Source organism: Trematomus bernacchii, unplaced genomic scaffold, assembly GCF_902827165.1.
Source record: "Trematomus bernacchii unplaced genomic scaffold, fTreBer1.1, whole genome shotgun sequence".
NCBI lineage: Eukaryota > Metazoa > Chordata > Actinopteri > Perciformes > Nototheniidae > Trematomus > Trematomus bernacchii.
Window position 1 is genome coordinate 2,642,271 of NW_022987851.1, and position 24,510 is coordinate 2,666,780.

Sequence of the window (24,510 nt, forward strand, 5' to 3'; positions counted from 1 at the left end):
TATGGAGCAATTTCAACATGCTGATTCAGGCTGCGAAGATCCAGAATGGGCCTGAATTCTCCTGTCTTCTTGGAACCAGGAAATACAGGGAATAGTGCCCTTTCTCTCTGTCTTGAGAGCGCACAACAGACACCGTCTGTTTTTGAAACCGGGCCTGAATCTCTGCTGAGAGAAAACCTATCTCCTCTTGGGATGATAGATTTGCCTCTCTCATGCCTCTGAACGGAGGAGGGATGCTGCAAAACTGGAGTGAATAACCCAGTCTCAGCGTCGTGTCCATCCACTCTGTCAATACACAGCTGAGGTTCCATTCCCCATAACATTGTGTTAGAGGATGTGCAATCAGCTGTGGAGCCGCAGCTATGAAGCTGTGGTACTCTCTGGTGGCCCACTCCGCCGCCAAACCTTCCAAAAAAGGAAGGTTTGACCCATGGGGGGCTGACACAGAAAAAAACGATTTTCTACTGAGGTCCCTGAGCGCTCCGCCATAATGCCGCTTCTAAAGGCCCTGACACACCAGGCCGATATCGGCCGTCTTCGGTTGTCTGGCGACAACGTGTTCCTTGTCGCCCAAAGTCAATTTGGTGTGTCCCGAACCCTCGGCCGTGACACGCCTTATTTGGCCTTTCACGGTCGACACCCGGCCGATTCAACATGTTGAATCGGCCGGGTGTCGGACACAAGCTATCGGGCCAAGAAACCACTCTGATCAGCTGTTCAGCTAGCAAATGAGAAGCGAAACGGAAGTGAGGGACGTAAACAAACGATTTAAGGCACAGGACAGCAGCTAAACACCAGCAGGTGATACTTAAAGACATCAAACATACAGATGAAGCGTCTTATTTTGGACAGTTTAAAGTGCGAGGGTCGTGATCGGTTCATGCACGTTCCGTGATGGCCGGCCGGCCCCCAGTCAGACTTGATACCGCCCCCATGATAAATACATTTAATTATTGTGAAGCCAGCTGCAATGGATCATTGATCCACCAGGGGGTGCAGTGGGGTTCCACACTGGAGTCATGTGAAATCAACTTCTAAATAATAGATGTTGTTTAGTCGGAAAAAACGAACGAGCCGGCTCTCCCGATTTTTAATCCTAATTTAATCATCATCATTGATGTTTATGTTCACCGAATTGACATGAAATCACTGACAAATATGAATATTCTGTATTCAACTTCATTGAAACGATCAGGATGGGTGTTATTTTTCCCCACAATGACCAAGTCGCTGCAAATGATCCCATGTATTACATGTACATGGCCACATTCTCAACAAAGTTACGTAACGAAACATTCTGTATTCCTTGCTTACTTTTTATTTAATGCTTTATAACAGCTGGAATAGTTCGTTTAGAACAGGCACCTCACTCGCAATCTGCTCCTCCGCAACGCCTACCACCTACCTCCGGCTGAAATTATGAATGTACAGTAAGGCATAGTAATCATAGATAACACGGCAGGGTCCGTTACAGTTTGTTTTCATCTGATTTCAAATATTTCAAATGTCTGAAGTTAATAAATACATTCTCAGTGTTCAAGTCAATAATAGTCATATAAGAAAAGTACTGATCTAATAACAGAGATTTTATAAGGACTTTTCAATGTTCGACATCGCTCATGTGAAATACAGTAAACTGGATGTTGTGGTGCCGAGAGGCGGGGTATCAAAAGTACAAGCTAAACTTTTATTTAGCATCTGAACGATCTGAACACACTTGTAAACAACGTGATGCCCGGGAAGCGAAGACCCGGCGGAAACAGCTGGTCTGGTTCACTAAAATGTCCGTGTACAGTATATCTGGTACTAATGTATAGCGGATCTTTGTTAAGATCCATATGTCACGGATAGATATTATATATAGAGATGGGATGGCAGAAGGTGCTATATATATATATATAATTCCAAAGCTGGTAAAGATTTTTCAAATTTAGCAATAATAGTCATATAAGAAAAGTACTGATTTGTTCTTGAATATTATAATAAAATAAACACCGGCTGTTGTTATGCCTGCTGTAACGTTTACTTTCTCCGTTCTCCGCTTAAGTAATTATTACTTCCTGGTTAGCTTTCCGCTCGAAATTTAAATCTGAAAATGGCAAAATAACGGAGAAAAAAACGTTCACAGAGAAGACGACAACAATTGTCACTTGCACTTGTCATTTAGCATCTGAACACACTTGTAAACAACGTGATGCCCGGGAAGCGAAGACCCGGCGGAAACAGCTGGTCTGGTTCACTAAAATGTCCGTGTACAGTATATCTGGTACTAATGTATAGCGGATCTTTGTTAAGATCCATATGTCAGTAGAGATGGGATGGCAGAAGGTGCTATATATATATATATATATATATATATATAATTCCAAAGCTGGTAAAGACCTTTCAAATTTAGCAATAATAGTCATATAAGAAAAGTACTGATTTGTTCTTGAATCAACTTTTTTATGGAAAATGTTTTATGTAATTTTATTTCATTTTAAATAAAATGAAAGACATTCACAGTTAATGTAATTAGATATACATTATTAATGCCATACATTTTTAAATGTAATTAGATATACATTATTAATGCCATACATTTTTGCATAAATATTTATTCAGTATGATAGCTGTCTAACAGAAGTTAAATCCATTTCTCACTTATTCTGACAATGTACTTAACCCCAAATAAAAGAACCCAATAAAAATAGTTGTTAAATAATAGTGAAGTCACGTTGTAATAACAATAATTCATCTCTCTCGGTTTTTTTTGTTTTCTTTGTGTGCTTTGCCAAAAGCCACTGTGTCAAGTGTCCTAGTTGGGTTACCGTAACGAACAGCAGCCGGCTCTCGATTTTTAATCCTAATTTAATCGTTTATGTTCGCCGAATTGACATGAAATCACTGACAAATATGAATATACTGTATTCAACTTCATTAAAATGTTATTAACGTGCCTAAACTCAGTAATTCACTAAAAATTACTGATCCCTCCGCGTCGCGGAGGGATCTTGATCCCTGGGTGTTATTTCCCCATAATGACCAAGTCGCTGCAAATTATCCCGCTTATTACATGGCCACATTCTCAACAAAGTAACGACATGACTCCCAATATTAATTAAAATGCTTTTATGGATTTAGAAAATATTTTTATTGATTTAAAACATAGTTCTATGTATTGATTTAAATTTACATGCATCCGCTAAGAAAAATAGTCCGTTGTTACCGTTTTTTAAACAGTCAGAATGAAACGGCAGCTCTCAGCTGTGTGTTCACACTCCTAACTCTGATCTTTCTTTTCCAACAGTTAAGTTAACTGTAGGTTACTCTGAGTGACAAGCTTACAGTTAGTGAAGTAACACTTTTTTTTTGTGAGTCACGACCTCGCTGTTTCATTCTAACATAACGCTCCAAATATGACTGTTTCCACTCGGACTTCAATACAGCAACACCATTGTTTGGTTTCCATGGTAGCGTGTCTCTTTAGTAGCGTGCACTCCTTTCCTGTAAATTACAGGTCCAGCCAGGCAAAACAGTAATATGAAATATGAATGTTAGTTTTTAACTGAAATGATCAAATAAAGTCAAAATGTCACAGTGTTTACAAACATTGACCATACCGTTCACCAGCCCCCACCCCACTCTTTGTTTAAAACGAATTGGCCATCGGAATGTGTGTGTCCCAACCCCCCCCTGTGATATCTCTTCACAGGGGGGAGAGAGTTAGACGCTCGTGAATTGTCAACGGGGGGGGGGGACTCTCTGCACGGAGGAGCCGCGGAGAAGTGAATCACAGTGATCTGCTATTTTAAAGTAAATTCAACACATATCGACCCTAAATATAGCATATATTAAGAACGAGAAAGTGTTAACATCGTTTTTTGTAAACATATGACCAATGTGCGAGGGTGATGACATCAGAGCATCGTCCTATGGGCTTAGCCCCGGACAGGTACAACAGGTATTCACTCAGAGGGGGGTAGTTACCCATTTACATGTCAAAAAGCAACATACAGTAGGCGGGTGGGGGATGGTGAACGTTTACATTTCTCTACAGCAGTGGTTCCCAAACTTTTTGTGCCCAAGGCACACCAAAGGACAAGTAAAAATCTCAAGGCACACCTATTGTGCGAAATAGCCCTTATAACACGTGTTATCACTCATATCATGTAAAATATCTGTAAATGTGCATAATTATTTACTAATGCCAAATAAAATGTATAGATAGAACAATCAGTGGTTCAAGTTAGTATATTCCTCAGTGTAACATATCCACTAGTTGCAAAGCTTAAACATTTTTATATATTTTTTTATTTTAAGGGAAAGGATGTTTTCACTACTCAGTTTGTCAACTATGTTACGGACAAACTTGATGTCATTACAATCATTTGATTAAGTCCTGCACTTCAAGTAAAATCAAATTTGAAAGGCTCTTGAGTCTATTCTACCATATATCCAAAGATTTTTTAAAGTTTAAAAAATAATTGTATTAAAGTTTTGTTTTTTCATGTGATATGTTCAGCACTGTCATTAAGTTTAGGGATATTTTGTATTATAAAACTACCATACAGGTCATTTTGATAGTTTTAAGAGATGTCATGTAAAACTCCAACCTGTGTAGATATACATTATACTATAAAGGATATCAGAAGCACTATTTTAGATATTTTAAATTTGAAAAAATGAGGTGCAACATAGTTGACAATGAAAGTCAAACATTTGACGCAAATAACATAGTTGACTGGACACATTATTAACCATCAGCACTATGTTAATTTCAAGGCAGAAGTGCAAAATTCCATTGATAATGATGTGTAATGACGTCTACATGTCGTACAAATTGTCAACTAGGTTACCTGTCAACTAAGTTACTACAGTTATTACAGTACTGGGTAACTCAGTTGACAGGTAACCTAGTTGACAATTTCCCTATTTTGACCCATCATTTCAATGGTAGGCCTTGCCTGGATGACCACATGTCATTTTCTTGAACAGGTTAACATCACATTTGCACATATAATTGAATTAAAATCATTAAACAATTGTAAACCATAACAATGTACGTAACATTGTTGATTGTCAATGAGTATATTAATTGACCATGTGCTATTATACATAAAATATTGTAAAAATGTAGAGGACAATCACCACAGTGTGTTCAAAATGTCTGCCAAAGAGGAACATGGCATCATGTGATGCTGGTGACATGGTATTGGGACAAACAATTTTTGAGTTAAAGGGGGAAGTTCTGTTAGTAACATAGTTGACAGAACTTTTGCGGACATTCATATATTAAGATATTTAAATTATTTAAAGGGGGAAATCAATTAAAAATATGTTATTATTCTTTAGTATTTAGACTTTTGAAATAAATGAATCATTTTTTAAATTTACTTTAATGGTTTTTATTCATTATTTTGAATCCAAGACACCCTCAACTGAAAAACGGACATAGCAAAAACTGACAATTTAAGAACATCATGACACATTTCAAGCTAAATAAAGCATAGGATGCACATAATGTTTGTGTGATATTATAACATGCTTTCCAATAATAGGCAAAATATGATATTTTTGAAGAAAATAGTTAGAATAATTATAATTATCATCAATGGACATCAATGGACATGGAATGTACCCTAAATTGTAGAATCACTCAGCAGTTACATACACCAAACCTTCCAGTTATATTCCTATCAATATTATGAAGGCTTTTACAGAAGGGTTTGGTCATATATAATTCATAGCCTGAATTATATAACATTTTATACCTAAAAACATGGTGAAAATTGATATTTTAGGGCTGTTGACAGTATTTTCTGATTTATGGAGTGATACAAAGAGATATCCAAAATCCCTTCTGTAAAAGCCTTAGATACTAATATGACTACAAAATGAAACAATAATTTTGATCCTGGCTTTATCCAAAGTTCAGATTTCGGTTCCTGAAATGTGTTAAAATATGCGCATATTTCATGAGATAATGGTTCATTTGGATATTTAAACATGCTATTTCAGAAAACTTGTAATACAAAAAACAATTGCCTTATTGTAAGTAATTAACTGGAGAAATATTTAGCTGATATCTTTAAGTTAAAAATACCCTATTCACCTGGGGTGTCTCGCCTTAATTAGATGTTTGATAAGTGCAGATCACATAGTAAAACACGTACACAGATACATTATTTTGTATTTTTATTAAATTCGACAATGTCAATTTCACTTTCCACTATGTCCACCGTTGTTTTTCACAACCAATGGCAGAACTTTATTGAGGCCTGTAATTAGTCAACTACAGGTCTCTTGAGTCAGTCTTTTTCTTCCAAAAAGCTTGTGACAAGATGTTATTGCTCTTGGGGCATTAAAAACAAGATTTTAACTTTAGTTTTTTATATAATATCTGCATTTTCTATTGTGAAAAACTAAGTCTTAGTTATTTAATATATAGCGCCATCTCCTGGTTAAACCCTGAAATTGGAGAATAGTGGGAGGGCCTAACATTCCTGAATACTGGTCTTTGGCAGGCAACTGGCTGGCAACTGGCTGGCAGTCGGCAGGAAGCTGTATGCTGGGGTCCAAAATAAGAGGCTCCATCTGTAGCCCTTAAATGTCCTCTCTTACCTCCCACACATAGCAGGGACATCTCTGATATCGGCGGGAGCGTCCCCGGCTGTCCTCTGCTGAGAGCTCCGTGATTTTTTTGGTCAAGTCCGGTTTATTTGTCAGTATAAAGTTGCAGGATTAGTCTCAAGTACCTCAACATTGTCCTTAAGTACAGTGTCTAAGTAAATGAGATAGTGTCTACTGCTGTTCATTTACCTATTGTGAGTCGCCTCGGATAAAAGCATCACATGGAAATGTAAATTTAGCAAGAAGTGGCCATTATTACATTACATACATTACTACATTGCTGACTCAATAAACTACACACCCGCCAGAACACTGCGATCATCAGATGCAGGTCTATTAACTGTGATTTTATATCATGTCTGCACTTTATGTGCTCATTTCATCATTCATGTATTTTTATATTCTAAAACATGTTTTCGATGGACGAGAGTGAAAATGGAACGCACACGCTATTTGCTGTTTGTTTATATCACAGTCTGTTCTTCTTCTCTTTCTTCCGGTTGTTGCCTATTTTGAATGACGAATACACACTACCACCGCCTGCTGGTAAGGACAGTTATTGCCACTCACGCATGCGCAGTTCGTACGTGCTCGGCTGAAGTCTTTGCGGTGTGTTCCAGTGCGACACATGGCCAAGACGCAGGAAAACTCGTCGATGGAACTGTCGGTGTCGGTGTCGGCGAGTTCTCTGGTGACTGCCTGGTGTGTCAGGGCCTTAAGACGGTAAAATGCATTAATTGGAGTCTTTACACTAGGCGCGGTGTGTCTCCCAACAATCACACGCCGCCCATAAGGCCCCTGTACCCACATAGCGCTTCTGATAGCACTTCCTGCAATTTATCACTCTCACATGTGCATGCCCACTAGCTGCTTCCTTTACTGGAGTTACAACTGGGGCAGCGAGTGGGGAATCTGTACGGTTAACATTATGTGGAATTGTGGAGAGAAATTACACTCAGACTGGGATATATTCAATCATTTCTATTTGGAATATTTCACCATATTTGCATCAAAGAGGGAGGAGGCGGGATTCGCCCTCGCATCCTGGGTGGAGAGAACCACTCTCTCCGCCGGGACGCTTCCTCCCCCCGCCAGACAGCTCCGGGAGGACGGCGCACCCCACCCAGAGGCCCTCTGCGGAGGTGGGGCCCGTGAATGCCGGTATTGAGCTGGTTCCGCGGGACGAGCCGAGGCCGTAGAGGGGGCAACGGGAGCCGCGGGGGCTCTGTACCGGCGTCTCTCTCTCCTCACCGTAGCGCCGCGCTCTCTCCCCTGAGGAGGAGCGCGAGGAAGAGACAGCGGCAGCATGCGGCTGAGCTGCACCCTTTCTTCCTCCAGTCGACTGAAGCGCTGTGTGACCGAGGTAATCGATCCAAAGAGCCCCTCCGTGGATACGGAGAGTGCGTGATGTCAGAGTTAGAGTGGAGGACAGTTTGAAATTTGCCTTCATATTCTTTTTTTAAACTGCCATAATTCCCAAACCCTTCATTCCTGAGACATAATTTTTCATGACAAACGTAGGAAAACATCTCGTAGCTTGAAAAATTACAAATAATTAAGCAAAAATAATTAAACAAAATGCCTCTTAAGGGCATGAAGTGACAAAAACATGTCTCCATTAAAGCCCATTGTAATTTCAGGCTGATATTTCCTCACAGCAGCAGCCGCACACCTTTAGTTAATCTGCCAAAAAGGCCACATTATTGACCCGAAAGTACACAAAAAGCACACTTCAGATACTCAAGGTCCTTGAGATGCTTCACGCTTTGAAATTTCACCGATATCTGTTACGGTTCTTCAACAAAACGTTCACATGTAAGAGGTTTATCTCTCATTCAGAACAATGGAAACCTTTGATCTCTGGACACCTCGTTAGCTCAAATATAAACACCTGTGTCATGGAACATGATGATGTCATAACTCCAACTGACATGCTCAGAGCAGCAGACTTTAGATAATGGTTAATGGTCCTGCCCTCAACAGCTCTACGTCAATTATGGGGTGTCATCATATGCCGTTTCCATGGAAGACGATGTCGCTTTACATTAACTCCTATGAAAATGTTCAAAAAGTGCTCAAACTTCACATGTGTGCTAACAGTCCAGCCGTGAAGACATCTACGTGAGAGTTTTGAGATTTCTTCAAATGCCGTTGCCATGGTAACAAAAGGCTCGCCATGAAACACGGTTTTCTCATAACTTCAGTGAAAATGCTCCAAACCACCCAAAACTTCACAGGTTTGGTAACGATGCAGCCATCCACACATCTAAGCGTATTATGGGGTGTCATCAAATGCCGTTGCCATGGCGACAGATCACTCGCCATGAAACACGATGTCGCTGTAAGTCCAATGGACACGGTCCGATCGTCCCCCAATCTTCATTTGTATATCACCGGTCCATGCCTCAACAGCTCTACGCCAAATCTGAGATCTCACCATATGCCGTTTCCATGGAAACGCATCCCTCGCCATAAAAGACGATGTCGCTATAACTCCTATGAAAATGTTCAAAAAGTGCTCAAACTTCACATGTATGCTAACAGTCCAGCCGTGAAGACATCTACGGGACCGTTTTGAGATTTCTTCAAATGCCGTTGCCATGGCAACACAATGCTCACCATGAAACACGGTTTTCTCATAACTTCAGTGAAAATGCTCCAAACGGCCCAAAACTTCACAGGTTTGGTAACGATGCAGCCATCAACGCATTTAAGCATATTATGGGATGTCATCAAATGCCGTTGGCATGGCGACAGATCATTCGCCATCAAGTTAGTTCAAAAGTTTGCAGTTCAAATATTCTGCTGCTTTCCAAGCCTTTTTACTTTCTTTTCTTCTCTCATCACACATTCAAGCCCCCAGTGTTCATGTATCATTTCAATCTAAATTCTTCACTTTCTTCTTACACATTACATTTCAGCATAGCAATTCAGCGTCAGCTTTTCAGCATAAAGCATTCCCACTAGCAATTTCTTCAGGAATTGCATTCTCTTGTTTTCTTTCTTTCTCTGTTTTACGTCTCAGTTGTTACTGCTCGCTGAAGAGAAAAAGGATGACGGTCGGAGGTCGTAGCCGCCTTATATACTGTGGGCCTGCACGCCCATTCAGGTAGGCTCGCCCCGATTGGCCGGCTACGTTTACGTAACTCAGTAGGTGAATGCACGCACGACATGATAGAGAGTTGTACCCATAGAGTCCAGTAGAGGGCGGAGCCTGTGTGAGATATAACTGCATGCTGCTGCAAGTAGATCTGGCACTGAGGTGAGAGTGAAGGGGGCCTATATACCAGGGTTGCCAACTCTCACGCATCTGGCGTGTGACACACGCTTTCACTCTCAATCTCACGCTCTCACGCTGCCCAAACTATTCTCACGCCAAAAACAAGAATACGAAGACTAGAAACGGTTTTGAAAACTTTTGTCACGTAGTGATCGTCTTCTCAATAGAACATCTTTGATAATGTCTTCTGGCCAATCAGAATCACGATAACGGCGTGGTGTTGTTGCAGGAAGTCCCGACGAAGAATACTTTTGCGGTAGTACATCTCTATACATCGATACAACATTACGTGTTGATAGAAATCAACACGTAATGAAATAAGACCCCACGGTTTGATGATTGATAGGCGTGTGGGCTGTCTTTCATTTTGACACACAGAACAATGGGGGCTATCCACCCTTATCCACAATGTAAAGTAATTCACACAGCCTCTTCCCTCTTCTCTCTGTGAGGAGCAGCACTGCTGCAGCAGGTTCAGCTTTCAGAACAAAGTAACAAAAAACTAATATGGCATTCATTTTTTTAAATGTGTAGTAATAGATTTATTTATTTTTCTTCTCAAGAGAGTACCAGAATGTGTATTTTATGTTAGTATTTAAAAAAATCTCCTGGGGGAGAATCCCCCCAGACCCCCCTTACCTGCAGGGGTTGGGTTTTCAGCATGTCAACTCTTTCACCTGTGGGGAAATTGCAGGATTGGCTCCAGGTCGCCCTTTTTATTTACTACAAGACAAATGTGCCTTTTTATTTCATACAGTTCAATTTGGATGGAGACAGGGAAATAATCTAAACCTCACACGTGGCGTTTCACTGTCGGGGGGAGCGTGTATGTAATTACATTGCAAATACTGACTTGAGCCCCACCACTGTATGGGTTAGCCCTACCATAGATTACCCAACAAAGATACTCTGGAGCGCATGCGCAGATCTAAGATCCAGTAGAAATGATAAAAAAGTAAAAGTCTGCTGCTTATTGTTCTACTAGGCCAAAATAGAGTCAAAGAGTATATGAGAGTGAGAGTGTGTTAATTAATATATTTGGCAGTTTGGAGTAAGTCTGTAGATTTGTTTGTGTGTGTGTGTTTCATGTATAGGCCTCTCACGATAATTAATTTTGTTGGATACATTTTCCTGGAAATTATTGCGATAAACGATAATATTGTCGGCACCGTTGTATGACCATTTTAGACCACTGACATAATGATAATATATAATAATAATTCAAGTACATCCTTTCAAACTGCTAGTCACATCCTCATGTAAATGGGAATTTATCGAGGTCATTTTTATTTATCGTACGATAAGTCAATTAATTGCTTATCGCGACAGGCACACAATAAAACAGTGGAAACAAACATTAGTGAATGAAACTGTGTGCCCTTTATAGTCTGTGTCCATTATTGTGTATTTGTATATATTGTATATATATCCTATATATATGCTAAGGTCCCGCTGCTGACACGATAGCAGTCATTTCGTGCGCATATGTGTAATTAAACCGAATTAAACCCATGATATCAAAATCTCACTCCAGCCAGGTACCCAAAGTTGGCAACCCTGATATACTAGTGGAGCTAATGGGTGTAACAGAGTGTGAGAGAGAAACAGGGTGTGACTACCATGTGACTAAGGTGATTGATAAATGCTAATGCAGAAAATAGGTAAGTGAGGGAGCAGACTGTGACATATCTCAATGCTTCAGCAAGTCAAAAGCAGGAAAATATGTTCTAATACACTAGGACATCACGTAGGCATCATGTAAGCGAAAGTAACCTTAATGTTATGAAATAGCACTGGAGCCAAACAAAACACTAGCAAAGGTAGAACAAATCTGAACCAGTATGAAACCAAACACCCTACATTTAGCAAGAATGCTGCAAGGTGACAATACAATACTAAAAATAGAAACACTACAACTATCACAAAAGCCTTTCTAAGGCAGTGGTTCTCAACTGGTGGGTCGCGGACCCATTTCGAGTGGGTCGCGGATGTGTGAGGGAAGAAAAAAGAACTTGAAAAGAAAATGAAGGAAATTCTTTTTTTTTTAACTTTCTTTGGGAAAAAAAGTCAAACTTGTATTTTGAAGGCCCGAGGTTCTAACGCTGTGCATGCAGTAGGCGTTGGACTGGAAGTACCGGACACCATAAACGGTTTTGAAAACTGCTGTCACGTAGTGATCATCTTCTCAATAAAACATCTTTGCTGATGTTTTTTCGAGTCTTCTGGCCAATCAGAATCAAGATTGTTGCCGGAAGTCCCCACGGAGAATAACTTTGCGGTAGAACTACTATTTATACATCCATGGGTACAACTTCAGATAAAAATGAACACATAATGAACTTTGACCCCCGGTTTGATGATTGACAGGATTGACATATTATTAATATGTCAGGTAGTAATATATATATATTTTTTCTTCTCAGAGAGTACCAGAATGTGTAGTTTATATGTTAGTATTTCTAAAAATGTCCCCAGACCGAAGCGGAGCGCACAGGAGACAACCGTTTCATTGCAGACTGTTATGTTTATGTGGGGAAATGGCAGTGCATACATTATTTGAGATACATTTCAAACTCGGACTTCATTTTAGGGACATTTCGGCCAGAGGTGTAGAGCTATTTGTTTAAGCACCGGATTCGCAAAACAGCCTGCCTTGATCCATGAATTCATGTCCGTGACTCTCACAGTATCTGCTATCTGCACGCAGAGAGCTGTCTTTTACGCGCCGCCTTCACTGTGTTTACCTTCATTAGAACAGCTGAATAGAGATCGAGGCTGCTACGTTTTAACCACACACACACACACACACACACACACACACACACACACACACACACACACACACACACACACACACACACACACACACACACACACACACACACACACACACACACACACACACACACACACACACACACACACACACACACACCTCTACACACATCGAACTTCCCGATGATTCCCCCTATTACTCGTTTTATGAAGGAGATGTCCGGTCACCAGGGCGCATGATGTGTAAATAACCCAATTTGTGTTCTGTGAAACTGAAAAGGATATTACATTGTTTTTGTTACTTCCGTTGCAGTTGTTTGTCTTAAATGTCATTTAGGTTAACTTCCTGTTTTATTTAGATGCTTTTATTTTTGAAGGCGAGTTTACGCTGTTGACAGGAAGTTGTTGTTGCTATGGAAACAACGTGACGGAGAAAAGGAGCGGAGAACCCCAAAAAGGGCCTCTTTAAAGAATAGTATAAATGCGTAACTAATACACTAGCATATGTTATCTATCCAAGAGCAATATATTGTTAAACATAGCATAACCAATTTCAAAATACTGACAGTTTATTGCATTACCTTTATTTTTCCTGTTTCTATGTTTCCTGATTCTACCTGCTTACAGTAGTAAGATTGTTGTCGGAGTGTCGATTGCATTTATGTCAACATTTCTAAAAGTGAATGAAGCCTCTTTACCTTATAGAATATAGATGTCTTACCCACCCCTGGAGGTTGAGTTTACACAACTTATATTAAATCAGCTGTTCCTCGTGTTTAAATTACCTTTGTGTGGCTGGTTGTACTATATGTGGTATTTTGATGATGGTTTGAAATGTAAATTATAGTGGGCAGTGTGTAAACAAGAATTTGTCCTGAAATAAATCAAAGCTCAATATAAGTTTTTAAAAGGATATAATATTATATGACCGAAAAACAGGAAGACCTTTTTGCTGTCATTTCGACAATAGAAAAACAGTATTGTCCAAAAATTACTTGAACAGTAGCATCTATACAAATAGTATCAACGACACCAACATAATTATTCTTGAAACATTTTATTTTAACAGAAAATGTGTCTTCTATGAACGAATAACTACATTTATTCTTGATTAATTAAGAAATAGAAAGAGTCTTAACATTAACAAAGACTTACAGTAAGTAGCCACAGATATTACACTTGCATCGTGTTCTGTTATTGACTCCTAAGACAGTTTCCTTAATTACCCAAACATTAACCAACAATTATATATCAGTATTGTGTTGCCATCTGTAAGTGGTGACCTTCATATTGTTTAGGAAATGTTGAACAGGATGAATGCCAACAATGGTGTGCATGATGTTTTCCTCGTTCTCAAACCTTTCTGGAAATGATGCTAATGTTCCAAATTACATAATACAATGGTGTTCGTGCATGAGGGACAATTAAGGAAAAAGTTCTCTTCACACAAATTTCAATGATGTAAAGGATATTTTATTGTTTGTTTCCTGGTACAGAAAGATTCACACAAAGCATGTTCAAGTGAGTATAGTGTTATGTAATCCCACTGCCTGAGTAATAGGAAAGAAGAAATATTTGATTACAAGCAGAACATTTAAAGTGAAGGTGGATTCCCGTGAGACCATCAAAAAGTCAAGACATCGTAATGCGAACCCCTCTTTTGTTTACATTAGGGGTTATGTATCAAGCTGTTATTTATATCTGAATGTATGAAATACATAATAATACAGTTGAATCTGGCTTTGATCTTATGATGATTTCCAGTGGCGTCGGATCCTTTAGTACTCCTTAAAATTCAGGATGATTTGGTCATTTTCACTCGGAATGAAACATCCAATACCTGCAAACAAAAATATGATATAAATTGATTTTGAATATGATAGTGGAAGTTGACTTTAAAAAGAGAAAAAGCAGCTTGACTCACCAACATTAAGTCTGATGGTTTCGTTGGCTTTTTTGACCAGCAGCTCCCAGTAAGTGCGTTCCTTTGTACTGCCTTTCAAACCATTCACACTCTGCAGATATGGGCCGTAGTTGGGATCCTCGGTGTAGGTGAACCTGCAGGGACGACAGGACATATCTCAATGAAGGACATGGAATACACAACATTATTATATATCTGTTTAGATAATTGCTTTTGACAGAGAAAACAGTGGTGAGTTAAACATTTTATGGTGAAAAGTAAGAAGAGTCGTAGAAGTATGAAGTATCAGTGCTTCAAAATTGTGCTTAACTACATTACTTGAGTGAATGTTCTTTGTTACATTCCACCACTGGTTATAATTGAAAAGGGCTCGATTCGTGCTTAAAGCTGATGTGATGATCTTACCTAAACCCTTTGTTTGTTTCCTGCAGTCTCCTCATTCCTCCCAGTAAGATTCCTCTGTAAACCACACACGTGCTGTAGGTCTTGTTGGGAGCGTTGGTTACAGAGTTTGACACCAGGATCCTGAAGGGAGTTACACAATCTTGAAAAAAATGAAGTCATAGTTAGTACACAATCTAACAAGAGAATACACAACATACAGGAATACAAAATGTATTGTTTTTAATGGCCAGAATCAGAAACCCTAACCCTACTTCCCGTATCAAGGAAATATCTAAACAGCGGCAGAAGTACAGTGCAGATAAAAAAAAGGAAAAAGAGTAGATTTATATATTCAATAAAAAGGCAAGCTCATGTTATAACAAATACAAACAAATGAGCAAAAACAAATGACTTAACAAGGGTAAAAGTAGTATTTAAAAAGTAAATCAATATATAAAAGTATATTGAGCCGGAAACGTTAACAAATTGTAAAGTAATAAAGTGTTAACTGCACATAATAAGTGTATAAAGAAGTGGTATTGCATACACTTTTATATTGACAGGAACTGTTATTGCACATCAGTGATATTAAAGTATTTGTTGATGTGGTCCTTTAATAAAAACATGACAAATGATTTTTTTCTGCAGCTCTTACTTGGAGTTGGTGCAACTTCAGCTGAAATACTTTCAGTTGAATTGCTTTCAGCTGAAATACTTTCATCTGAATTGCTTTCAGCTGAAACACTTTCATCTGAATTGCTTTCAGCTGAAACAATTCCATCTGAATTGATTTCAGCTGAAACACTTTCATCTGAGTTGCTTTCAGCTGAAACAATTCCATCTGAATTGATTTCAGCTGAAACAATTCCATCTGAATTGCTTTCAGCTGAATCACTTTCAGGTGAGTCCTTTCTAGCTGGGGCCCCAGGAAGCAGCACCAGCAGCAGCAGAGCCACAGAGAGGAAAGCAGGGGTCATCATTCTGACGTCGGACTAAACCTGAGAAATAATGCAAATATCATTACAAATGCCAAGATCTTTCCCAAAAACAGAACCACCTTGTGTCAAACAGTCAAAACTATCTCTACTGTAACATACCTGTAGGAGTTCTCTGAATCTTTCTGAAGAAGCTCCTGCTTAGTCGTGATGGAGGGACTCCTGGTCAGTATCATTTATAGTTCTCTTCCACACCTCACATTATACTGAAGCAACCAATCACCACCTATCAGGCTGATATCCAGCTGAGTCATTATACATTTCAAAATGTTCTCACAGTCACAAGACAATATGTAAATTCATGAACAATAGCCACATTCAGCGACAGTGACACGTCATCAGGAAATAAAAATCTCTTCCTTGTTTGTTGAAAACACAGTGATGTGTGACTACCATGTGACTAAGGTGATTGATAAATGCTAATGCAGAAAATAGGTAAGTGAGGGAGCAGACTGTGACATATCTCAATGCTTCAGCAAGTCAAAAGCAGGAAAATATGTTCTAATACACTAGGACATCACGTAGGCATCATGTAAGCGAAAGTAACCTTAATGTTATGAAATAGCACTGGAGCCAAACAAAACACTAGCAAAGGTAGAACAAATCTGAACCAGTATGAAACCAAACACCCTACATTTAGCAAGAATGCTGCAAGGTGACAATACAATACTAAAAATAGAAACACTACAACTATCACAAAAGCCTTTCTAAGGCAGTGGTTCTCAACTGGTGGGTTGCGACCCAAAAGTGGGTCGCGGACCCATTTCGAGTGGGTCGCGGATGTGTGAGGGAAGAAAAAAGAACTTGAAAAGAAAATTAATGAAATTCTTTTTTTTTTTCTTTCTTTGGGAAAAAAAGTCAAACTTTTATTTTGAAGGCCCGAGGTTCTAACGCTGTGCATGCAGTAGGCGTTGGACTGGAAGTACCGGACACCATAAACGGTTTTGAAAACTGCTGTCACGTAGTGATCATCTTCTCAATAAAACATCTTTGCTGATGTTTTTTCGAGTCTTCTGGCCAATCAGAATCAAGATTGTTGCCGGAAGTCCCCACGGAGAATAACTTTGCGGTAGAACTACTATTTATACATCCATGGGTACAACTTCAGATAAAAATGAACACATAATGAACTTTGACCCCCGGTTTGATGATTGACAGGTCACAGAACAATGGGAGCTATCTACCCTTACCCACAATTTAAAGTAATTCACACAGACTATCTGTCTGTGTGGAGCTGTCAGAACAAAGTGACAAACAAACAATGGCATCAAATATTATTAATATGTCAGGTAGTAATATATATATATTTTTTCTTCTCAGAGAGTACCAGAATGCGTAGTTTATATGTTAGTATTTCTAAAAATGTCCCCAGACCGAAGCGGAGCGCACAGGAGACAACCGTTTCATTGCAGACTGTTATGTTTATGTGGGGAAATGGCAGTGCATACATTATTTGAGATACATTTCAAACTCGGACTTCATTTTAGGGACATTTCGGCCAGAGGTGTAGAGCTATTTGTTTAAGCACCGGATTCGCAAAACAGGAGAGTCTGTAAACCAGCCTGCCTTGATCCATGAATTCATGTCCGTGACTCTCACAGTATCTGCTATCTGCACGCAGAGAGCTGTCTTTTACGCGCCGCCTTCACTGTGTTTACCTTCATTAGAACAGCTGAATAGAGATCGAGGCTGCTACGTTTTAACCACACACACACACACACACACACACACACACACACACACACACACACACACACACACACACACACACACACACACACACACACACACACACACACACACACACACACACACACACACACACACACACACACACACACACACACACGATTCCCCCTATTACTCGTTTTATGAAGGAGATGTCCGGTCACCAGGGCGCATGATGTGTAAATAACCCAATTTGTGTTCTGTGAAACTGAAAAGGATATTACATTGTTTTTGTTACTTCCGTTGCAGTTGTTTGTCTTAAATGTCATTTAGGTTAACTTCCTGTTTTATTTAGATGCTTTATTTTTGAAGGCGAGTTTACGCTATTGACAGGAAGTTGTTGTTGCTATGGAAACAACGTGACGGAGAAAAGGAGCGGAGAACCCCAAAAAGGGCCTCTTAAAGAATAGTATAAATGCGTAACTAATACACTAGCATATGTTATCTATCCAAGAGCAATATATTGTTAAACATAGCATAACCAATTTCAAAATACTGACAGTTTATTGCATTACCTTTATTTTTCCTGTTTCTATGTTCCTGATTCTACCTGCTTACAGTAGTAAGATTGTTGTCGGAGTGTCGATTGCATTTATGTCAACATTTCTAAAAGTGAATGAAGCCTCTTTACCTTATAGAATATAGATGTCTTACCCACCCCTGGAGGTTGAGTTTACACAACTTATATTAAATCAGCTGTTCCTCGTGTTTAAATTACCTTTGTGTGGCTGGTTGTACTATATGTGGTATTTTGATGATGGTTTGAAATGTAATTTATAGTGGGCAGTGTGTAAACAAGAATTTGTCCTGAAATAAATCAAAGCTCAATATAAGTTTTTAAAAGGATATAATATTATATGACCGAAAAACAGGAAGACCTTTTTGCTGTCATTTCGACAATAGAAAACAGTATTGTCCAAAAATTACTTGAACAGTAGCATCTATACAAATAGTATCAACGACACCAACATAATTATTCTTGAAACATTTTATTTTAACAGAAAATGTGTCTTCTATGAACGAATAACTACATTTATTCTTGATTAATTAAGAAATAGAAAGAGTCTTAACATTAACAAAGACTTACAGTAAGTAGCCACAGATATTACACTTGCATCGTGTTCTGTTATTGACTCCTAAGACAGTTTCCTTAATTACCCAAACATTAACCAACAATTATATATCAGTATTGTGTTGCCATCTGTAAGTGGTGACCTTCATATTGTTTAGGAAATGTTGAACAGGATGAATGCCAACAATGGTGTGCATGATGTTTTCCTCGTTCTGAAACCTTTCTGGAAATGATGCTAATGTTCCAAATTACATAATACAATGGTGTTCGTGCATGAGGGACAATTAAGGAAAAAGTTCTCTTCACACAAATTTCAATGATGTTTGAATGATGTAAAGGATATTTTATTGTTTGTTTCCTGGTACAGAAAGATTCACACAAAGCATGTTCAAGTGAGTATAGTGTTATGTAATCCCACTGCCTGAGTAATAGGAAAGAAGAAATATTTGATTACAAGCAGAACATTTAAAGTGAAGGTGGATTCCCATGAGACCATCAAAAAGTCAAGACATCGTAATGCGAACCCCTCTTTTGTTTACATTAGGGGTTATGTATCAAGCTGTTATTTATATCTGAATGTATGAAATACATAATAATACAGTTGAATCTGGCTTTGATCTTATGATGATTTCCAGTGGCGTCGGATCCTTTAGTAGTCCTTAAAATTCAGGATGATTTGGTCATTTTCACTCGGAATGAAAGCTCCAATACCCGCAAACAAAAATATGATATAAATTGATTTTGAATAAGATAGTGGAAGTTGACTTTAAAAAGACAAAAAGCAGCTTGACTCACCAACATTAAGTCTGATGGTTTCGTTGGCTTTTTTGACCAGCAGCTCCCAGTAAGTGCGGTCCTTTGTACTGCCTTTCAAACCATTCACACTCTGCAGATATGGGCCGTAGTTGGGATCCTCGGTGTAGGTGAACCTGCAGGGACGACAGGAGATATCTCAATGAAGGACATGGAATACACAACATTATTATATATCTGTTTAGATAATTGCTTTTGACAGAGAAAACAGTGGTGAGTTAAACATTTTATGGTGAAAAGTAAGAAGAGTCGTAGAAGTATGAAGTATCAGTGCTTCAAAATTGTGCTTAACTACATTACTTGAGTGAATGTTCTTTGTTACATTCCACCACTGGTTATAATTGAAAAGGGCTCGATTCGTGCTTAAAGCTGATGTGATGATCTTACCTAAACCCTTTGTTTGTTTCCTGCAGTCTCCTCATTCCTCCCAGTAAGATTCCTCTGGAAACCACACACGTGCTGTAGGTCTTGTTGGGAGCGTTGGTTACAGAGTTTGACACCAGGATGCTGAAGGGAGTTACACAATCTGGAGAAAAATGAAGTCATAGTTAGTACACAATCTAAAAAGAGAATACACAACATACAGGAATGCAAAATGTATTGTTTTTAATGGCCAGAATCAGAAACCCTAACCCTACTTTGCATACACTTTTATATTGACAGGAAGTGTTATTGCACATCAGTGATATTAAAGTATTTGTTGATGTGGTCCTTTAATCAAAACATGACAAATGATTTTTTTCTGCAGCTCTTACTTGGAGTTGGTGCAACTTCAGCTGAAATACTTTCAGTTGAATTGCTTTCAGCTGAAATACTTTCAACTGAATTGCTTTCAGTTGAATTGCTTTCAGCTGAAATACTTTCAACTGAAATACTTTCATCTGAATTGCTTTCAGCTGAAATACTTTCATCTGAATTGCTTTCAGCTGAAATACTTTCATCTGAATTGCTTTCAGCTGAAATACTTTCATCTGAATTGCTTTCAGCTGAATCACTTTCAGGTGAGTCCTTTCTAGCTGGGGCCCCAGGAAGCAGCACCAGCAGCAGCAGAGCCACAGAGAGGAAAGCAGGGGTCATCATTCTGACGTCGGACTAAACCTGAGAAATAATGCAAATATCATTACAAATGCCAAGATTTTTCCCAAAAACAGAACCACCTTGTGTCAAACAGTGTTATCACCTGGCTCAAAAAGCCACAACAAAGAGGAGACACACCATGTCAACGGTTAGCAAAATATGTTTATTTACACAAGCAATTCAAATCAACCAAATTAATTAAGTGCCAAGTAAGTAAAGTATAAGGTGTGGACGTCAGTGGTATCAGTAGTGTAAATGCAGGGTGAGGGTTGCATGGACATGTATGAGTGTGAGGATGTTGAGGTGCACAAAGTGAAGCAACTGAAATAATTGATAGCATACTCAACAGAGCCGGATGCCTGCAGGAAAAAGCAGAGAGGAGCAGAGAGGCTTTAAATAGCTGCAGGGCACCAGACCCAGGTGCCCTGAGTTACTACAATCAAGGCGGCTGGATGCAGCACAGCCACACCCTCTCAAGATGAACCCACAGGGGCATCACAAACAGTCAAAAACTATCTCTACTGTAACATACCTGTAGGAGTTCTCTGAATCTTTCTGAAGAAGCTCCTGCTTAGTCGTGATGGAGGGACTCCTGGTCAGTATCATTTGTAGTTCTCTTCCAAACCTCACATTATACTGAAGCAACAAATCACCTATCAGGCTGATATCCAGCTGAGTCATTATACATTTCAAAATGTTCTCACAGTCACAAGACAATATGTAAAATCATGAACAATAGCCACATTCAGCGACAGTGACACGTCATCAGGAAATACAAATCTCTTCCTTGTTTGTTGAAAACACAGTGACGTGTACGTGTTTGTGAGTGTGAACCAGTTTATGATTATTGCAGAAATGTATCATTAAGTCTCATTTAAGTATCACTGTAACTTCCTTCTCTGGTTTGATTTTCCCAGTTTGAATTCACATCTCGCTACTAAATATTCACTTCCCATTGTTAGGGTTGATATTAGGGTTGTAATTACCATGTATGCAAGTTGTGCCCGCCTGGCCAACATTTCTATAGCCTGTACTGTTAATTGCCTATGCAGTATTACCCGTCTGGCCAACACTTCAATAGCCTGTAATAGCCAAAACCTTGCTTCAAACTTCTATTATTTGTTCATTTCTTACCAAAGAGGTTGCTTTTGTGTGGAAGTTCCTCCACAATGATCAGTTCAGAATCAGAAACAGGTTTGTTTTCAAGTAGGTTAACACCACACATACAATGAATTTATTAATTTTTTGGAAAACTATAAAAGTATTTAAATTTAGCAATATTTACATTGAATATGGATAAAGTATAGGTATACCCGTAAACATTTAATTTAATAAAATAAAATATGTGCAGTAACAATGTGCGTTGTGCAGAATTCGGAGGGTTGGAAAGGACTGACAGTATTAGGATGAACAAGATATTGTTAACATTGTGTGCATTAATGTAATGCATAGAGTCTGCGTTGTGGCTGAGGTAAAGTGTCAGTGGGGGGGCCGGGCCTTGTTGATGAGGCCGGTAGCGGAGGGGAAGAAACTGTTCAGGTGAGGTTTTTGCCCTTCTTATATGTTCACATATGGAAATAAAACACAAATAGAAATATCATGTCTTTGATAATTCACTATAACTAAGTTCTAAATGTGTCCTCTGTTAAGATTTTGAATTAAGACCAGAATTGAATAAATTAATACATTATTTCTGATAAAAGTATGTGAAATTATATCTCTAGCAATATTTTAAACTCTACTTGTATCTTATCAGTTAATTAGTTACAACAATTAATTTAACTCTTCTCTGGTTTTGGCAGAAACAGTTCTTTCTGAAATGTGTTGGGACACTTGGATGTATCCCTTTGTTGTATCTTGTGATCAATAAGTGTATGTCCACAACATAGGAGTAGATTTAACTGGTTTTACTTTGGTAACATGCTTCCGGGACTTCCTCCTGGGAACATGTACAACAGGCTCTTTTAATACCAAGAGTGAGTTTGCCCCCTGCTGGACAAATGCAATAATATGTAATAATAACACAAGGTAAGATACCACATTTCCCCCCCTTTAAGCTAACAATACTTCCCGAAGGTGGGGGTATAACATACTCCCGTTACACAACATTTTGAGGTACTGGCATAAACCATTTCACTTTCAAAGATTAACATTCTAAACCTTTCCTTAAAGTGAGATCAGAGAACTATGCTGCTCTATTAATGGAACATCTCTTGATCTATTTAACAAAGTCTTTCAGGTATACAGGTGGCTGTCTCTCGCGCTCTGATCGTCTCACCACGGGTGTAGCAGGCAAGTCCGGCGGGACCGGAGTACACAGAACCACTGGCTCACTTGCAGGAGATCCTTCTTGCTCGATTGTCACTGGAACCACAGTGTCTCTGTTGGAGTCCAGCACCGGCTCTAAGGGCACGGTGTCTGTTAATCTGGCTCTTACTTGATCCACATGCCGCTTCACGACTTGACCACTTCCAATGATCACTGTATATGACACTGGACCTGATGAGCTCTCGATGACCGCAGCGATCCATTTAGGTCCATAAGAGTAGTTTCTGATGAACACTTTATCCCCAGGTGAGAAACTTCTCAGTTTCCTGTTTGTGTCATGGGACTGTTTCTGTTTTAGTTGTTTTTGCTGCACTCTTGTTTTCACATCTGGCAGGAGCAGGTCTAATGCAGATCTGAGTCTCCTTGACATCATCAACTCTGCAGGCGACAGGCCTGTGGTCGCGTGAGGTGTGATACGGTAACTGAACAGAAACCTTGACAGTCTAGTTTGCAATGTTTCACCTTTCATCTTTTTCATCCCCCCTTTGAAGGTCTGGACCGCCCTCTCTGCCAGCCCATTAGAAGACGGGTGAAACGGTGCTGACGGGGGGGCGGAGATCAGATAAAATAATACAGTACTATTAGTTATTGGAAATCAGCTGTTTATTATGCGGTTCAAGGGATAAATTCTCCCCTAAAGAGAAGAGGGAGGACACTCCTCAGATGTCTTAACACATGGGACATCATAAAGCAGTACACACACCAAAATCAGATGTTTATTAGGCTGCAGTTTAAGGGATAATTGTCACCTAAAACAAATAAACAAGATTGTCTGAGGCGGTTTGTAAACCTAATGTTGGGGGATCAGCAGTTTCTTTAGTAGGTTGCTTTTTTCTGCAACTCTGTCGATGACCAAGTCATTGTCGAGGGACATGAGGATGTCTTTTTCTGTTGACATAAGCATGAATGCTTCCAGGTGTTCTTGTGACTGTGTGCTCCTTATTCGGCTTTTGATGTGCTTGAGTACAGAGAAACGTCTCTCACAAGCTACCTGTGTCACAGGCAGAGTGAGAAGAAACTTGTATCCTAAACCAAGGAGCTGATAGGCATCTGTGAAGAGGTTGTAGCGTTTCAGAAGTTGGTAGCAACATATTGAGCATTCTTTACAAGAGTTGCACTGTTTGTTTAACACCTCTGTCTCTTCTTCCTCACAACCAGAGCAAATTCTTACTCTGTACTCTTCAAGTGCAGACATTTTAAGCCGTGGCCACTGGGCTGCCAAACACTTCAACTCAGACTGCAAATTTGCAGCAGTTGCCCTGCTGTCAAATTTAAGCAAGCATTTGCTTAGATCTTGAAAAGTAGAGTCAGGCAGAGCTTCTGCTGAACACACTTGGGGAAAGTTTCTTGGATCAAGGACAGCCAAGTCAGCATACAGAGTGCCGTGGGTCATGAAGCGTCGTTTGATACTGTCTGTGACAGTATCCAGGACCTGGTTATGGACCTCTACTTCATAGGCCCTGTTTGCATCTGTCAATCTCTCATCACTTGCCATTTCGCCAGCCATCATCTTCCTTTTCCT

General features: G+C 39.3%; 2 protein-coding genes across 9 annotated transcripts in view; both read right to left on the reverse strand.

Annotated features, from left to right (window-relative positions):
- LOC117468739 (transcobalamin-1-like) overlaps window positions 1–16,196 on the reverse strand; it is a 44,313-nt gene extending 28,117 nt beyond the window's left edge. The window contains exons 1-5 of one of the 2 annotated variants that reach the window (XM_034112987.1): window positions 16,073–16,196; window positions 15,631–15,973; window positions 14,997–15,135; window positions 14,592–14,725; window positions 14,119–14,507 (exon numbers count right to left, since the gene is read on the reverse strand). In XM_034112987.1, the coding sequence (XP_033968878.1) occupies window positions 14,446–14,507; window positions 14,592–14,725; window positions 14,997–15,135; window positions 15,631–15,955 (660 nt within the window). In that variant the 5' untranslated portion in view covers window positions 15,956–15,973; window positions 16,073–16,196 and the 3' untranslated portion in view covers window positions 14,119–14,445. Of the gene's footprint in view, window positions 1–14,118; window positions 14,508–14,591; window positions 14,726–14,996; window positions 15,136–15,630; window positions 15,974–16,072 lie in introns of those variants that run through there. The other variant, XM_034112988.1, reaches the window with a different exon arrangement.
- LOC117468740 (transcobalamin-1-like) lies at window positions 16,180–21,298 on the reverse strand. 7 transcript variants are annotated; one of them, XM_034112993.1, is made up of 6 exons: window positions 21,193–21,298; window positions 20,450–20,681; window positions 20,339–20,374; window positions 19,971–20,109; window positions 19,566–19,699; window positions 16,180–16,204 (listed from the first exon to the last, which is right to left on the reverse strand). In XM_034112993.1, exons 2-6 carry the CDS (start codon window positions 20,661–20,663, stop codon window positions 16,200–16,202), a joined length of 528 nt encoding a protein of 175 aa, XP_033968884.1. In that variant the 5' UTR covers window positions 20,664–20,681; window positions 21,193–21,298; the 3' UTR covers window positions 16,180–16,199. The 7 variants fall into 7 exon arrangements, with proteins under 7 accessions (XP_033968884.1, XP_033968885.1, XP_033968886.1 ...); XM_034112994.1 differs by lacking the exon at window positions 16,180–16,204 and adding an exon at window positions 19,097–19,481 and having other exon boundaries at window positions 20,555–20,681; XM_034112995.1 differs by lacking the exon at window positions 16,180–16,204 and adding an exon at window positions 19,097–19,481 and having other exon boundaries at window positions 20,339–20,353; window positions 20,534–20,681.
- Between the last annotated feature and the right edge of the window lie 3,212 nt (window positions 21,299–24,510).